This window comes from Aulonocara sp. 'chitande type north' Nkhata Bay, linkage group LG4 (genome assembly GCF_057382095.1).
Source record: "Aulonocara sp. 'chitande type north' Nkhata Bay isolate Kocher_YH1m ecotype deep benthic linkage group LG4, A_spYH_male_GT1.1, whole genome shotgun sequence".
Taxonomy (NCBI): domain Eukaryota; kingdom Metazoa; phylum Chordata; class Actinopteri; order Cichliformes; family Cichlidae; genus Aulonocara; species Aulonocara sp. 'chitande type north' Nkhata Bay.
The window spans coordinates 29,030,234-29,048,936 of NC_141347.1; the positions used below are offsets into that span (position 1 = coordinate 29,030,234).

At 37.8% G+C, this 18,703-nt stretch overlaps 1 protein-coding gene across 1 annotated transcript in view; it reads left to right on the plus strand.

Moving 5' to 3' along the window:
• Positions 1 to 11,662, plus strand: part of elfn1a (extracellular leucine-rich repeat and fibronectin type III domain containing 1a) — an 80,723-nt gene extending 69,061 nt beyond the window's left edge. Inside the window, exon 3 of the mRNA XM_086289700.1 lies at positions 5,775 to 11,662. Within this exon, the coding sequence (XP_086145826.1) occupies positions 6,111 to 8,483 (2,373 nt within the window). The 5' untranslated portion in view covers positions 5,775 to 6,110 and the 3' untranslated portion in view covers positions 8,484 to 11,662. The remainder of the gene's footprint in view (positions 1 to 5,774) is intronic.
• Positions 11,663 to 18,703: the final 7,041 nt, after the last annotated feature.

Consider the following 18,703-nt stretch of genomic DNA (forward strand, 5'->3'; position numbering starts at 1 on the left):
TTGATAGCATACTTTTGTAGAAACCTGGACAATGAAAAGAAAAATGTTTGTTTAGCATGCAGAGGGAAATTGTTTGGACAGACACAGCGGCAAACAGAAGGGGACTGACAGACAGAGATAGCCAGAGTGGGTGGTGAGGTGTTTGTGGGTTTGCATACAATAAAATGTTTGTGGGGAGAGTGGTGAACTATTTTCAAGAATTGTTTTGTCCATGTGACTTTCATACGCTTTTGTCAAAGTTTGCCTGGATAACTTTACAGACACATTCCTTTTCTTAGATTTAGTTGTTTTATAGGCCACCAAAAATCACAGGCTAGGTCCCCATCTGTCTATATGTACAGCAGCTTTTGTATTGTCATATTTTGTAACCTTTTTCATGAAAAAGGAGCCAACATTTACAGAGTAGAAGTGAGGATGCAGCGAGCAACTGGAACAGAAATTTACAAAGCTGTGTTTGAATCATTCTTCAAAACCAGGGTTTCAATAGGTTATCCACAGAAGAGGAAAAGAAAAAGAAAAGCTTTCATTACCCAGTGCATAAAGCCTAAATGGAAAAGAGACTGTGGAATGGCTGCCTGTGTCTGATAGGGGAATATACTCAGCTCTGATGCCTTGGGTGTTCTGGCCTGCTGCACTCAGGGCTAGCACTGGACCATACAGATTGCTGCCATTATGGAAAGTGGGTCTGTGGTGGCAAATAGACCTAAGCACTCACAAAGCAACGTACACTGCTGTAGAGATCTGAATATACAGTATGGAGTGATTTGCATGAAACTAAAGCTCAAAAAATTAATTTTAATGTAGCTTACTTTGTTTATCCCTTAACAACTTGACACCTCAGGCTTTGATTTTATTGCCATATGTTTTGGATACATTGGGATACAAATAAGTAAAATATTATGCAATATTTAAATGCAAAATCCATGTTTTATTAACTAAAAGTTGCAGTATTAACTATCAGTATAAGGCCATGGTTGTGTTTACCCTTACAAGGGGAACAAGCATGGCTCTAATTTGTGCACTGGTTTCAGTGGTGAGGCAGTGACTCATTTGGAGGCTCGTCTAGTTGAGTCATGGCGGATAAACAAAACACAAGTAATGCATTCTAAAGGAAATTTAAAGCTAAACTTCAATTTAGAGTCTAAAATAATCTAACACCAATGCCATGCTGTGAGCCAGTTTAGGTCAAGCTTGGTCTAATTCTCAGGGTATCAAATATCACAATTTTTGACAAAGCCATTGGCATCTCTGAGATATATACAACATGCCCTTCGGCGCTGGTTTCTTGACACCCTGGGCAGAGAAAGCAAAGACCCAAAAAGTCCCCATGAGGTGGCAGGTATGATAACGTTGGCATAAAATCACACAGATGTCAACTAGGTGACAGAAGCTTATGCCCTGTGTGGGAGGGCTTGTTTTTTGTGCCTTGTTTTTCTTTCTTTCTTTCTTTCTTTTTAATATACACTTTCTTTTTTACCCACTCTTTGGTTAGGTTGATGGATGAAAAAACTTGGCCATTTTTAGGAAAAGGCCACAAAGTAGGAGAAAATTACCAATGGCTGCACTGTTAACCAAGCATGCTAGAAAATCCTACCAAATAATACCCAGTGCATTCACCTAGCAGTCCTGACCAAGAGTCTGTATGTCACAAGTTGGTTCCTAGATCAGATGAGCTCCATGTCTGCCATAGTGGATCAAGAAATAAAAATACAGCCTTTCCTTAGAAAATCACCAGATATTCTGCAGAGCTGTATTTTTCATATTCATTTCATGGAACATTTGATTTGGAACCTCTTTCCTCCCAGGGGTTTTCAGTGTTCTTTTCTTCAATGCTCCTCTGCCACTGCTCTTTTGTCATCATGAAGGTGGTTTTGTAATGGCAGCCTTTGGCATTCTGTTCCAGTGTCCTCCACCACAGCATTTATTTCTGCTCTTTATCTGCACTTGAATAGCTGAGTAGTGCTTTTACTTGATTATCTTAGCGTCATTGCAGATAATTGCTTAGTACTGTGTGAACCAAGGAGAACTGTAATTGAAAACTGTTTCTCTGCACCTAAATTGCCCTTCATTTGTGTTGCAAAACGATGTCTTTTGTTGCATTTTTGAATAAAATTTGAGCCATTTGCTTTTAAGTGATTATAAGGACAGATTTGCGGACATAACTTGAAAGATCAATAAATAGAACTCAATTGTGAAACAGCATAAAATCCTCAAACTACCTGACACTAAACAAAATATTATGAGAGGTAATTCAAAGCCCTGTTTCCATATATACAGTAAACATCTTGCTGTGCTCTGCATCTACACATTTGGTCGAGCAATAATGTCGTGGAAATGCTGAACTGACAATGAAAACATACTAGCTTTGTACCTGGCGATTTTATCAACTATAAAAGGAAAAACAGGCTAATGTGTATATTTAAAATTACATATAATCTCATCCTCTAGGCCACAGATATCAAAGCCATGTTATTGTCTGGGCAACATGCTGCCCACTTTGATCGTAAGTCGGCCACTGTAAAGTTTAACCACACTTTTATTTCCTTGGATATATTAATATAACATAAAATAAAATAAAAATAAAAATAAACACAGTTCCAACATTATGTTCCAGTTTTTTAATAAATTTGCTAAATTACATTTATAAAATCTTTGGTATTTTGGTATTTCTGGTAGCTCATTGGGCAAATGGGTTGTAATTATAACGCAGGAACTTTTTGTTAATTCACAGAAAACTGTTTTTTGGGACCTGTTTTGAAGAAAAAAAAATCTATATTAGATAGTGAAAAAAACAACATTTGCTTCTTTCATTTAATTGTTTATGAATTACTTAATTACTTTGGTGTAGTATGAATGGTCATGGAGGAGGCCTGTAGAAAATGTATGCCCCCATTCACATTTTCCAAACTTGTCCAGTGGCCGGATTGGAATCCATGCCAAGCTGATTCTAGTCCCCAGCCCTTATGTTTGACACCTCCGTGCTAAACCAACTTAAATCAGTTTTAAATATACAAAGCCCTGGGTAACAGTACTAATGTCCAATGTCAGTTTATCAGTATGCTGTGTATTTTCAATTTTTGAAATAATTCAGAGCTGGAACAGATGAAAACATGCAGAAAAATCATTCTGTAATATATGAGCTTCAATTGTGGAATTTCAACCATGGGCACTGTACAGTACTACACTCACCAGAACAAGAAGGTTTTGGCCAGGTCTGATTACATCTGTGTGTTCTCCTGGTAGTCCAGCTTCCACCCACAGACATCCATGTTAGGTTAATAGGTGATTCTAACTTGGCTATAGCTGTGGATGTGAGAGTGTGTGCTTGTCTTGTCTTCCTGTGATGGACAGGCAACCTGTCCAGAGTGTGCCTTTCCACTCACTCAAAGTCAGCTGGGATAGGCCGCAGCCCCTGTACAATTCTAAGTTTGATAAGCGTAAAGAAAATGGATGGATGAATGACGTTTCTTAACCTTAACCAGACCCAAGACAACACATCTTTCTCTATCACCATGTTACATAACCCTACCACACAGTCCTCAGGAAAAATGAATCTCCATCACCCACTCCAACTTACTTACATACTTGCATACAGTAAAATCACGGCTTTTCCTTCCCTTGAAAGACTAAACAAAAAAATATACTAAACATAATTTGGCAACACTTACATTCACACAAATTAATTCACAAAGCAAATTAGCAGCAAGTAAAAGTCATTACAGGCAGACAGTTATTCAATTGAGACATGAGGATGTACGCTAACTGAATGGTAAGCCATCATTTACACTCCTGCCATTATTATGACCTAAAGTATTTGCCTCACAACACATGGTTATTGATGCTCATCCTATTAAAAGACAAAAAGGCAACAGATTAGGGATTACTATTTAGTGTAGACAGGAGCACCATCGGGGAGGGCAGGAGGAGCACAGGCCACCCGGCCAGACATTTCCAAAACTGGAAATTATGTTTTTTGGTGTGCCACCCAAGACTTTTAGTCGCCCTCATCTTTTTTAAAGAAAAAATTCTGGAGGCACCCCTGAGTGTAGAGTGTATGATAAGCAAAACTACAAATAGTGTGACTGTAATGTGATAAACCTACACAAAGGTCAAATTACAGCATGAATGGTCTTTAAATCCACAGTGGCATGTGTGGTTTCAAGTTGAAGTATATTCTTTCTGCCATAAACTGTCACATCTACTTGAGTGTGGTGTGTAGAGCCATGTCCTCTAACACACAAAAGCACATTCTCACTCCAGGTGACCCCTAATTCCCCACAATAAGCAAACTTGAGAAGATTTTTGTAGTTTATATTTTGGTTGTAGTATCTGCATAATTAAAGTCCAGTTAGTTTTCTCACAATATAATTCGTGTTAACTACGCTATACAATAAAATGATATTGAAGTTCGGCGTAAATAATTAGAAAGGCTAGTAACTACATAATTAACTGTGTTCAAATTAATATAGAAATTGCCCATTATAGGTTCGACTGATTAAAATGCATAAACAGTTGGCTTTAACAAGTAGACAGATGAAATCCTTTCTCTCACATTAGAACAGTTAATAAATTTGGTTTCCACAAAAACATCATTTAGACAGCAATTAGGTACAAATATGGCCACACTGCAAGTTAAAATTGATCCAGGAAATTGTTTTAATGACATGCTATTATAGGTGATTGAGGTTTTCCCCACCACTGTATACCTGCGCGGCAGACATTTTTTTTATTTCTTTGTTAGCAGTAGGAAATCGACCCTTGAGCAATTAAACACTGTAATGGAGTCTGTAATACTGAGTCGTGATGTAACAGAATATGACTGTGCTCTGGAATGGAACTGAATGTATTACTACAATTTGTTGCAAAGCTATGAAATTTTCAAAGAGAAAATAATACACTCAGTATTTAATTATTTTTATTATTTTATCATTGAAAAGTTGTGTATATAAGCTATAAAACCCTCTTGATATGTTTACCATATGTCGGGGTTTTGGAGGAACAGCACTACTATGTTATCTAACAACTAGATATTTGTGTACAATGACAAAATAGGATCAAGTGCTTTTTTTAAACTTTACTTTTTAACTTTATTAAAAAAATATGACTCAAAATGTTCAGTAAAATCTCAGAAATCTAAGAGCAGAATAAAGTTATCTTAACCCAAATTCTGGAATAAGATATGTTACCATAAAGTCTTCAACAGTGAAATAGTATCAACTGTACAAAGAGTAAAAACAGCGATCAAAAGAGATATTACAAAGAAAAATGATGAGTCTGTATAAAAACAAAAAACTTGCAGAATTAAAAGTGAGAGTTGCTGCTCACTTTCCCGTTCCCTCACGCAAAAGATTTTAATTGAATTTTAACACTATGGTAATCACACCTGCTACATGATTTCCCTCTTTCCTCCAAAATAATCCAGCGCTCAGAAAGGTTTTAATTTATTCATGAAGGTTTTCAGAGAGAAAAACTAAATACATGATGCAAATTGTCATTTTGCATGGTGCTGTATAATTGATTTAATGCAGCTTCTTAACATTGGCCTCCCTCAGTTGCATCTGACAGGCCTCAGGTTAATGGTGTGAAAACAGGGACACTGCTTCCCCCAACCTGTCAAATGGTAATTGGTCAACAGTCTTCTTTAATAGCAGGCTGCCATAGGCAACAGCAAACACTTCTTAAATGGTGTACAAAATAATTGGTGAGGAATAAACAAGGAGGGCTTGAGTAAGTGTACTTAATGTCAACTGTGTGTCCCTTTCTGTATTTTACAGGTTATTCATCCATGCACACCAGAGAGGCTAAGGATGCAGGAAACTGGCAGAAACAACAAGATGAGACCATTTAATGATGGTACCCACTAAGGAAAAAAGCACAAGCCAAGTTGAGGTGCTGGATGCTCTTTTAAGTGTTGCCACAAGTTCACTGCAGGCAAGCCTCAATCTGAAAGCAGATTTTTCTAATTGATACATGGCGATAACATCCAGCATCACACATCTATCAATGAAGAGGAGGCAAATAAAAGGATTGTCTCTGGCCCTGAGATTAGCTGAACAGCTGTACTGAAACGGCAGCGGTATCACACCCCTTTGATTCTTTTGGCCCTGCACATGACTCTCAAAGAAGCACCAATGGCCTGCAGCTTAGGCATGGTGATGAGTGCCTTGTTTTGGTCTGTAGCCATTGTATATTTGACTCATATTGGCAGAGTCAGTGGAGACTGCTGGTTAATTGAGGGTGAAAAGGGCTTTGTATGGCTCGCAATTTGTAGTCAAAACCAGCCACCTTATGAGGCCATCCCACAGCATATCAACAGCACCATTGTGGACCTTCGTCTGAATGAAAACAAAATCAAAAGTATCCACTATTCTGCCCTTAGCCGCTTTGCCAACTTGACCTACCTGAACCTGACCAAGAATGAAATCTCCTACATAGAAGACGGGGCCTTTTCTGCTCAGTTTAACTTGCAAGTCCTTCAAATGGGCTTCAACAAGTTGCGGAACTTGACAGAGGGGATCCTCAGGGGTTTAGGAAAGCTGCAGTACCTCTACCTCCAGGCAAACCTGATTGAGACTGTGACACCTAATGCCTTTTGGGAATGCCCCAACTTAGAGAATATTGACCTCTCCATGAACCGAATCCAGCAGTTAGATGGGTCTACGTTTGCCAGTTTAACTAAACTCACCACCTGTGAGTTGTACACAAACCCCTTCAACTGCTCATGTGAATTACTTGGTTTTGTCAAATGGCTCTCAGTTTTCCCAAACAGAACAAATGAACGAATGGTTTGCGACTCCCCACCCGGGGTCTCCGGTTATAGCTTACTGAGCCAGATTCCTAACAATCCAAACTATCGAAATGCACTGTACATGCTTACCAAAGTGTGCACTGATGAATATGTAACACCATTTATAACTGTGCCCATTGAGTCAACAACACTACCACCAGACTCAACGCTTTGTGGAGTGGAAGACTGTCCATCAGGCACAGAACCAGAAGACACTACCATCAGTACACCTGAAAATGATGTTCAGGGAACTCCTCTGATGGAAGTGAAGCAAGTAACACACACAGGTGCTATCATCACAGTTCAGATTCCTCATCCCTATAAGAAGATGTACATCTTGGTTCTTTATAACAACAGTTTTTTCACAGACATTCAAAACCTAAAAGATATAAAAGAGGACATTGAATTAAAAAACCTTAAACCCCACACCAACTACACATATTGTGTTGCTTCAATACGCAATTCTCTTAGACACAACCACACATGTCTGACAGTCTCTACTGCCCATCGAAATGGAAAGGACGTAAATGTGAAAGAACCGACTCCTACTCACTACATTATGACAATTTTGGGCTGCCTATTCAGCATGGTTATATTTCTTGGAGTTGTGTACTATTGCTTGCGAAGAAAGCGCCAACAAGATGAAAAGCACAAAAAATCAGGAAGTTTAAAGAAAAACATAATGGAACTTAAATATGGACAAGAGCTTGAGGGTGGGACTATATCTCGAATGTCGCAGAAGCAGTTGTTGGCAGGAGAGAGCATGGCACGTATGCCATACTTACCATCTGCAAGTGAAATGGAGCAGTACAAATTTCAAGAGATAAGTGATACTCCTAAGATGATGAAAGGAAATTACATGGAGGTGCGAAGTGTGGATCACCATGACCGCCGGGAGTGTGATATGGGAATGGCTGGGAATAGTCAAGGATCAGTGGCAGAAATTTCCACAATTGCAAAAGAGGTGGATAAAGTCAATCAGATAATAAACAACTGCATAGATGCGTTAAAGTCAGAATCCACCTCTTTTCAAGGAGTGAAATCTGGAGCAGTATCCACTGCAGAGCCCCAGCTTGTACTAATATCAGAACACCCACAGAATAAATCTGGCCTTCTGTCTCCAGTGTATAAGGATAGCTACCACCACTCTCTGCAGAGACATCGGTCTTCTGATGTCTCTCCAAAGAGGCCCAGTACAGCCACGGGAGGGCCCATGAGAAGCCCCAGGCCTTATCGTTCTGAATCCAAGTATATAGAGAAAACTTCTCCAACAGGAGAGACCATCCTCACTGTAACACCTGCTGCTGCCATCCTGAGGGCCGAGGCAGAAAAGAACCGTCAGTACAGTGCCCACCGACACTCCTATCCCGATGCTCAGATAGAGGAGCTCGAAGGACCTGACAGCCACAAGTCCTCCATGTTGGAGCCTCTTACTCACTCCCGCTCCAGAGACTTAACATATTCACAGATGTCCTCTCAGTACCACAATCTAAGCTATTCCTCCAGTCCTGAATACTACTGCAAACCTTCACATAGCATCTGGGAGCGTTTCAAACTCCACCGGAAACGGCATAAAGATGAGGAGTACATGGCTGCAGGGCATGCACTGCGTAAGAAAGTCCAGTTTGCAAAGGATGAGGACCTCCATGATATTTTAGACTACTGGAAAGGCGTATCATCCCAACAAAAATCGTAACCTATCTAGTTTTTGTTTTTTTTAGTGGACTACACATTGCAGAAATGACACAACCACCTCATCTGACAACTGAATCAGTGGATACTTCCATAATAGAATTAACTTCTCACTCACACGTACCACATTCTCTTTCGACTGTGAAGAAAATGGGGTTAAGATTCTTTCAATTTGTCTTATTATGTAAAGCATTCATGGGAAAAATTATATTGCAAATAAATAATATATATGTTAAAATGGATAATAGGTTTTTTGGGTATCGCATGGCCAAGTCCTGTGACAGTGGATTTGCTGTTGTGTAATATGAAACTATTATAAGAAGATATGTCTACTGAAACCTCAGTATTTTTTGAAGAACTGTTCAGACCCTCAATTTGAACTTTTTTTTCTTCCCTCCTTGCATATATTTAATTCAAAACTATGTACAGATTTGACTTTCTATATTTGCAGTGTTTTCTGTGTAAATGGAAAAGTGTTAGTGGATGAATCAGGTTTAACAAATGGAGCGCTGATCATTCAGATGATCTTGTCTATAAAAAACCGCAAGCCCCACTTTAAACCCATGAGATCATTTATCATTTTATCATTATCAATGCCTGATTTCTGTTTTTGTTTTTTTGTTTTGTTTTGTTTTGTTTCTATGAAGGCTTTTACATCTTTTACATGATTCAAATGGATTAAGTACCCTGACTCACTTAGTATCTTGAAAGACTTCAAAAGTGCAGTATATGTCATACTTTAGTGATGTTCTCTTAGTTTCACGAACCACCATTTGTAACTTTAGTACCAAAGTAAAAAAAAAAAAAAGGCTGAAATGTTTACAATATTTCTTCACGGCCTGGGGATCATAACATGCAGTGGGTCCATGAAAATTTTGCTTTTTCTGTCTTATCAGTTACTTCTTCAAAAGAGAAACATTGGGAAATCACAATATCTACACACAGGATGTGGTGTCCAAGCCTACTATTAATCACTAAAATTTCAAAGGGAAGACGGCTATACTTTGTCACCTGTCATTTAGGTACATGGACAGATGTTGTGCCCTGCAGGAGAGCCCGATGGATGAATGTAACAGATATGTATTTTGATCTGTCTATGGCAGCTTTTTATGTATATTTTCAAGGAAATATTTATTTAATGTTATAAACTACGGTGTTTTTGTTTTTCCTTTGCTTCAATATTTCTTCCAGTGTATTATATTGCATAATGTCTGATCCAATAAATGGAGGAAAGTAGTTGGTTTTTCAGATGGGCCGTGTTGCTTGCTGAGAGGTTTCATTTTATTTTTTATCTGCTAGGCTATTAAATCTTTTTGTATATTATGAAAGCTTCATACCAGGCAAATATCAACAGCTAGAGTGAAATTTGAGAATGTGAAACTGAATCCTCTGACTTACTGGCTGTGAATTTGTATATTTTGAGGGTTTTTTTAAATACATATAATACTTAACACTTTTTTCTTTCTAAGTTGTTTATATAAATCATTCCAAACAGGCTCATGTTGATTTATCACATATTTATCAATAATTAGTTGCTTCTCTCTTGCTCATTTTGAAGAAGGGCAATGATGTAATGTATCTTCAATGTAGGATTTGGGTTTATTAAAGAATTTGTGGTAACATTTTACATCATTTACTCTATAGTCATGATTTCAAAGTGTTCTCATCGCTGTCAATTTAAGGAAACAAGGAAAACTGCTTATCCAAGTAGAGGTAGTTTTATTTTCAATTATCTCTTTGCATGTGTTCACTCGTCCAATGGATTTTTTTTCTTGCAAAATGCAAATTAATGTACATTTTCCATCCGTCCAAGTTTTATATGAAAATTAAAAGTCAGTTAATCGGAATAAAAACAGTTGATGGACAGTCTAGTACTGAAGATGCAGAAGAAGAAAATGTAGTGAGATCAAGTACCTGAAAGAGTCATTGGTCAAACTTCAAATGAAAAAAAGCAATGTGGAAGTAATTTCCATTTATGTAAATATAACATCTTGATTTGCTTTTTGCATTATTTTGAGAGACATAAAGTCTCCTCATTGCTTCACACAGATCAGATCTGTTCACTTGATACATATGTGACACTAAGCCTGTCTCCACCGCACTTGGTGCACTTTTTGTTTTCACTGATTTACAAATCCATCCTCCTTAGCCAAGCGCAAAAGCCTTTACACTTAACAGATCAAATTACAACCAGTTGGTTATCTTTTTCTGGGTACGAATCCAACCCTATTGCAACAATCCGAGTTAGATAAAAGAGGCTGTAGTCCTCAGATGGCTGATGACGCATCACCTAAAATATGGTCAGAATTTTCCTCTGTGGGAGCAGGAAACACATTTCTTGTCAGGTGTCTCCTTGCTGCTGTTTCTAAAAAAACACCACATGCATTTCTTAGTAGCGTACAAATGCAAGCACTTCAAATGCAAATGAATATTAAACAGTAGATGATCAATGAATTAAAACATGAAAGAATGGCAGACATATGCTGTTATGTATGAATTTTGTATTAAGGCGAGAATTGAGAGTCTACAATCTGACAATAGAGCTAACCCGAGGAAAGACAATTGTCTGGTGAAAAATGTTTTCATCAGCTCTTTCTTTTCATCCAACACTGAGTGTGTAAGTGTAACTGCAGGCATTTATTACCCTATTTATATTTTTTCTGTCATAATTCTGTGTCCATTCCATCTAAGTGTGTCATGAAGCTGTTTTTATTCATTAATGTGAAATGAAGCATTCATGAGCCTGATGTGAATGTCTTATATAAGCACCTTGTAAAGTGTTAACTGGGTTGTCTGACTTAATACTTCAACCGCCTTAAGATTTTGGGATACTGTATGTGTACAAGAGTAAACTTCCTTTTGTTTTATTTCCAATGTTGATACTGTCGTTAAGTCTCCATTTGTTATTTTTTATAAAAAGCATTTCAGTATCTCATGAGAGCTGTCAGGTTTCTTGTTCATTTAGCTATTTAGCAACCTGTTTTTATACTGCATATTGTAGCACTTCTGTGTCTAATAAGAGTTTTAAGTGTTGAGAAAACCTTTAGAAAGATCAACAGTTGTTGTCCAAGTGCATCAAAACAAACAAGAGCACAAAATGTGTTTTTTTTATTTTATTTCTTAATACTATGTTATCTGCTTTCAGACAAAGTACTGTGAAATAAAGTTAAGGGTGCACATGCAGTGTACACTCAGCATCTTTATTATATGCTGTCATATCAGAATTGCTCCATGTAAGTATTGTACTATAAATTAATGCAACTGGCTTATATAAGTAACCTAAGGGGTAACTGTTTGAAATTGGGTATAACTTCCCATTTAACTTGTGCTATAAGAAATGGTTACCCAAGATTTTATGCCATGATGACTAACTCTGTATACGTAAACTGCCTGATGCAGGTTATACTCATGATAATAGATCAGCTTGACCTACTGAACAATCGAGTCAAACGGCATTACCATCTCTTGGATATCCCGTGGACCTCAGTGTGCAGGTTGCCTCCCTGAATTTGGCTGCAGTAAATGCATACCTTTTTGCCTGGAATATATATTTGAATTCCCCATCCCCCTAGTGCAGGGGTCGGCAACAAGCGGCTCTTTAGTCCTTATAGTGCAGCTCCGTGTGGTTTGGGAAAATAAATTAGAAGTATTTAGCTGAAGTGTATTTTATTTACGTTAGTTCTTTTTTAACTTGTAGTTCTAAATAGGAAGATTATTGTGATATTGAAATATAAAAATAAAATTATATTCTGTTATTTTTTCATCACTCAAAATAAGCGTCACACTCGCGGAAGCCGATATACCCGCAGAAACGCCATGCATTTATCGAGACTTTCAACCCCAGGTAGGCCAGTTATGGATCTTCGGATCCACATTATGTCAGCAGCTATTCTCCACCGTGAACTATGTTAAAAACAAACACCGCTCACCCCTCACAGATGACAGCTTACAGTCCTGCGTGAAGATGAAAGTGACTTCGTACAGCCCTGATTTGCAGACGCTGTGCTCAGAGGTTCAGAAGCAGAAGTCCCATTGTAAACATACCACGGCAGACCAGACGAGTTTTGCATGAACATGCTTTTCAGCATCTCTTTATTGACCACTTTTCACACAATAATAATAATAATAATAATAATAATAATAATGACTATGAATAATAAGAATACCTTTTACTTTAGGCAGATTTCAGAGCATTCAAGGGTACCTTACACATTCAAAAAAATTATTATTCACCCTCAAATAAACATGAAGACATCATTTTTGAATAAAATGCAACTGAACTATATGGAAACAAAGGTTTATTTATTCAAATAATCATACAACATAATTAATCAATGAAAATGTGCTTGAGTGTATACCAATGAGGTAAATTTATATGGAAAATTTACATGTTATTAAATTGGTCAGCATTTGGGCATGTTTTCTTCTGTTTGAGTAGACAAAAGAAGAGGATTTATATGACAGGTGAAAGACAATCAATCTTACTACTTATCATATTACTTACTTATCACAGCATCATGTAAAAACAAAAAACTTCATTAAACATTCCTTTTCTGGACAATATTTCATGGTTCAGGCAGGTTTGGAAAAATACTTCATTAGCCAAAAAATATCTGTCCAGCATAAAGCAACAAACCCTCTTTTTACCTGTTTACCACTTTCCCTGCCAGAATAATGTTCGAACTATTGTTTTTTTAATCATTATTTTTTATTATATTTTTGTTCCATAAATATATGCAAATTTAAATAAAAAAGAAATAGATATATTTAACACTACCAAATGATGTGGAAACACTAATTGCTACAATATTTAATTATTAATATGATTAATTCAACAATAAATTTTTTGTTACTTAACAGTATGACCTTCTTCAAGCCAGTATATTTTTCCTGTGGATATTACAGTGTAAATTTTTAAGCATATAAACAGATTTTTTTTTGTCACTCTATTCATACTCATGTTGTGGCACATTGTGGCATCACATATGTTATAATGGGCATTTGGTGCACTAGAATGCATTAAAATCCTGTAAACTTGCAGTTCCTGATGGCGAAACATCACATTTGCTAAAAATCACATAATCTCCTTTCATCTTGGTTATGCTTGTCTAACTAATTTTGTCTGTATATTTCTTTATCCAGCAGATATGTTTCTATGCTCACCTAGTCACACATTGTAATGTGATTAAGGTAATGAGGACACTAAGTACTGAGTGATGGATTCTATTTTCTAAACCCATGTTGCTGGTTATGTTTACAGAATGTCATCTTTCCAGGCCATTTTAAACCCATCACACAGGGACAAAAGGAGAACCAAAAAACCTTTTGTTTCAATAGACCAAAACATAATGTAGCTACTGTTGCAAAAACTCAGCCAGTGCCGTGACGGCACAGTTTTCACTGTGAGAGACTGCAAAAGGCTTTCAAAACTTTACTTTCTCTTTCACAAAAAACAAAGCCTCACAAGTCAGAATCGTCATATTTAATTTTTTTAATTTTGCTCATCCTATTTGTGCTTCCTGGAAAGCCAGTATAAGAATTACAGGGTTGGAAATTAGTTATGCTAATTTCCAACCCTGTGTTTGTTTTGTTACGCTCAAGCAAATTAGGTTTGCATGATTTACAATTAAAAATAATGATTATATATCATATGCTGATCAAAGAGAAGCCTTTCAGTTCATCCTTTGTCTAAAGAAGTCACTTTGGTGCCATCACTTATTAGGTCTAGAGACCAGTGCCTAACATTCTGGTGACTGCTGGAAGCTGTAGGGAAACATATTCACTGACTGGTTTGCAAGTGATTGTCACATTCCTGGGTCTATTGACCCAGCGTTTTGAGTTTTAGTTTGGATGTTTTAAGTTCTTTAGGGTAGCTAAGTTCATTTGTTTATTAGTTTCTCTTTGTGTTTTCTACCCCTGTATTTGAGTTTCCCTCTCCCTGTTTCATGCTGCGTTTCTTATGGTGTCAAGTTTATGTTGTCTTGTCTACATCTCATGTTTCCTGTTTTATTTTGAAGGTCTGTGTCCTATGTCAGTGCAGTCAGCTCATAAACATGCCCATGAATCTTTAAGACAGTGTTTGTTTCAATATTCTCCTTAGAAAAACCACGTGGATTCAGACTATAATCACCCACCTCATGCTGCTATGAGCTGTGGTGACAACCTGACAGTGAATGAACAGAAATACACAGACTAAATACACACAAGAGTGATTAGGGGAAGTGGAAACACATGGGGAAACAGCTGACACTAGTCTGACATAACGAGACAAAGGAACCAAAGCTGACTACACTGACATCCAACTTAAAACATTCAAACTAAAACTCAAAACGCTGGGTCAATAGACCCAGGAATGTGACAGTGATTGCTGGATGAAATTGGTGAATGAAGAATGTTCACCCTTCAAGTAAAAGTTTTGACCTACCAGAAATATTTCAACACATATCAAAAGGCACAGCTTTTACTTTTAAAGGGAACACACTCTGTTTCCTGTTTGTTCATATTTTAACTATTGCTTTGCAAGTAGTTTGTGAATGTTTGCAGGCATCTTCCATACAAACCACCTCTTTGTGAACAATTTCACCTTCTGACAGCAAGCAACTACCTGCAACTACCTTCCGTAAAGACCGATGGTTACTGGAAGTCACCGGCCTGTCTCTGAGCCTTTATGACTTGGTCCTTAGGCTAATTTTATTCTGAGAGGCTGATTTTTTTCATGTGCTGATGTTATTATTCGAAACGTATAATGTTAGACATTCATTGGGAAAATTGCAAAACTGTTTTCTGATCATTCATGTTGTCTCATTTACCTTGCTTAGGTTTCCTATATTCCACAACATATTGAAATTGTCTTTATGTAATATCCACTAATTCCCCAAATATATAGCAACACTTAGATGTTTGCAGCCGAAAGAAGAAAATCAACAAGCTACCTACCCTCGTATACTGTACACTACCTAGGAAGTGCTCATTACTACTTTCCTATAAAATGCACTGAACTTTAACAACAAAGCACTGACCATATAGATGCACTTTGCTTGACTCACCTCAGCCATCAATAGCTTGTTTACAGTGCTGCTTTTTCTGCCTTTCTATTGCAGTTTGCTTGTATGGCTTGCCTGGAGGGAAATGAAGGGGAGAGACTCCAGAAGGCTTCTTTGATTTGTTGTTGTTACTCACATCATTGAACAACAGAGGTTGGCAACAAGGCAGAAATTACACACAGACTCATAATTTCCCAGTTAATCTTTGTCTGCAGAAGCAATGACTTCTAGAAGCGGAAAGTTTTTTGAGCTGCACCAAAGTTGTTTGTTCATACTGAGTCACTGATTAAAATTCAAATAGTATTAATAATGATAAAGTATCCTCGACAAAAATGCAGGAAATCTGACTCAGTGCAAAACATTTTTCCATCTCAACTAAGTCTTAAGGGTTTGCACGACTGTTTTCCTTGAAGAAAACATCATCTCTATCATTTCTGATGATACAAAACAATGATGACTTTAGTAAATTTCTGAAATCTCTGTGCTAAAAGCCAGCATTACCATATCATGATACATTTTAATGTTTTAGCATGTGGGTGGGCCAAAATTTTGTCATTAACAGTGGAACACAAGTAATTGCCAGAACATGGCAGTCTGGGACAAAAGTGGAAGACTTATTTTCATGTAACAACTGCAGAATTGACAGGCCAACAATGGCATCTTGATCGACACACTAAATGCAGAGTCAACAGTCTATCAAAATTAAACGGTGCAGTGTGCTCGCTGATATTTGGGTGAGTATTGTATTTCAAAGACTCAGCTCCTCTAGCTGTACCTACTGAGTCTACAAGGCTTGTATTTTAGATTAATGCCAGATGATTCATAAAAGTCTAAATTGCTGCTTCTTTAATAAATAACCCGCTAAGTGTTTATAACGTATGGGCTAATTATTTGATGAGTGGGTTTGGACACAGCGCAAACTGAAAGAGGAGCCATAGATATAATTCTTTGAAAAGTCGCAGTGCTCCAATGACAGAACTGAGAAATTATTCAAGGGTTTATGTTCATGTTAATCACTGATTTTTATCTAAAAACAAACAACAACAAAATAATCATTTACACTTGAACATGAGCCACAAAGAAGTTTAGTGATGAGCAGTGTTGGGGAGTAACGGAATACATGTACCGCCGTTACGTATTTAAAATACAAAATATGAGTAACTGTATTCCGTTACAGTTACCGTTTAAAAAGGTGGTATTCAGAATACAGTTACTTTGTTGAAATAAATGGATTACACTGCGGTACTTTCCTGTTTCATATTGTCGCGGGTCAGGACTGTTTGGGTTTTGTTTGACAGCTACGATCTGTTGTTCCAGGCGGCAGCATTACGGTTGCCATGGTTACAGGGCGACGCTCTCTCTCTCTCTGCGACTGTGTGCTTCCTGGGTGAGAGAGCGCCTTTTCGTTGTTGTTGTTGTTGTTGTGCTAAGCTAACAGGCAGAATGCTACAAGCATAGCTCTAAAGAATGTAGCATCATGGGCAGTGTAGTCCGTGCTGCAGGGAGAATGGACTGCCATACACGTTATGTGTCTGTGAGCGAGGAGGGAGAAAAAGGGGAGTGGAAAGGTAGGAGTTGTCATCGAGGAAAAACGGGAGCTGGAAGCATGTAAATATAATAATAACCACTTCAGCTAAGAAGAGTGCCTGACGAGCCCAGTTGTAAGTAAGCTATTAAGACTCGACTGTACGCTGTGTTCGTGTTTTCCTCCGAAAACAATAAGTTCCGTTGGAGCAGCCTTTCAACGCCTCTCTCTGTCTCTCGCAAGAAAAGTTGACCCACACAACAAAGTAAAGCTATTTTTCGGCTACGAGCCGACAGGGACCCCGCCGTATTAGTCAGAGGTCCCTTTACTACAGTTCGGAGTCGCGGACCTTCAGTAATAGTAATAAATCACAGCAATAGTACATTCACGTTGTTGTAAAAAGCATGATAATATAGTAAGTAATCCAAAGTATTCAGAATACGTTACTGTCATTGAGTAACGTAACGGAATACGTTACAGAATACATTTTGGGGCATGTATTCTGTATTGGAATACATTTTAAAAGTAACCTTCCCAACACTGGTGATGAGACATGGCATATATCTGGACATAGAAGAATGCATTAATCTTGAACTATTTAAAGAGGGGAAGCAAAGTTCTTGAATTCTTGTCAAAATAATTGAATAACTGGATGTGGTTAATCAATTTAAAAGAATTTGCATTTACAGCAATCTCTACAAATGACATATACACAAAGGTCAGATAGTTAGAATAGTTAGCAGAGTGAGTTTGTTTAGAGCTGCTTTGAAAACTGATGAATTCCACAGCAACATCCAGGTTTTGATGACCTGAAATGAAACAACCAGGCTCTCACGCAAATAAACCTTTCATATAATTTTTTTTACTGTGTATTGTAAAAAAAAGTATATTTATTCAGGTTACACTGTACTTTTTTCTTGTTCTTTTTTTTTCCTTTACACTGTTTGACATTCCTTGTCACGGTATGCTTGTAAAGCATCAAAAAATGTCAGCAAAAAGTGAAGTCTGTTACAGATGTCACTGCTGAAGAACAACATGTTCCACTTTTCCACTGGACAAAGAAACTATGAGACCTGTGACTGAATCAAAGCAAATCTTAAACATGACACTAAATTCAAATTCAAATTTTATTTGTCACGTACACAGTCATACACAGTACGATATGTAGTGAAATGCTTGGACAACTGCTCGTGACCTAGAAATAACGTCCAGCGCGCGACCTTCCTCTGAACCGGAACTTCCTGTTTCAGCCTTTGTTTGTATTTTGGCATGAGGAAGATGGCGGCGTGATCAGATTTGCCAAACGGGGGGCGGGATTGTGCCTTGTAGCCGTCCTTGACCGTAGTGTAGCAGTGGTCCAGTGTCCTTTCACCCCTGGTGGGGCAGGTGATGTGTTGATAAAAGTTCGGCGCTGCGCGTTTGAGGTTGGCGCTATTAAAGTCCCCCGTCACAATAAGCGCAGCGTCCCGGTGTTGTGTCTGGTGCTGTGTGAGTGCCTCATGCAGCTCGCATAAGGCGGTGACCGTGTCCGCTTGTGGTGGAATATAAACGGCACTTACAATGACCGATGTAAATTCCCGAGGTAGATAAAAAGGACGACACATGATGGACAGTAGTTCCAGATTTGGTGTGCAGGAGCGTGTGAGAGGAACAACG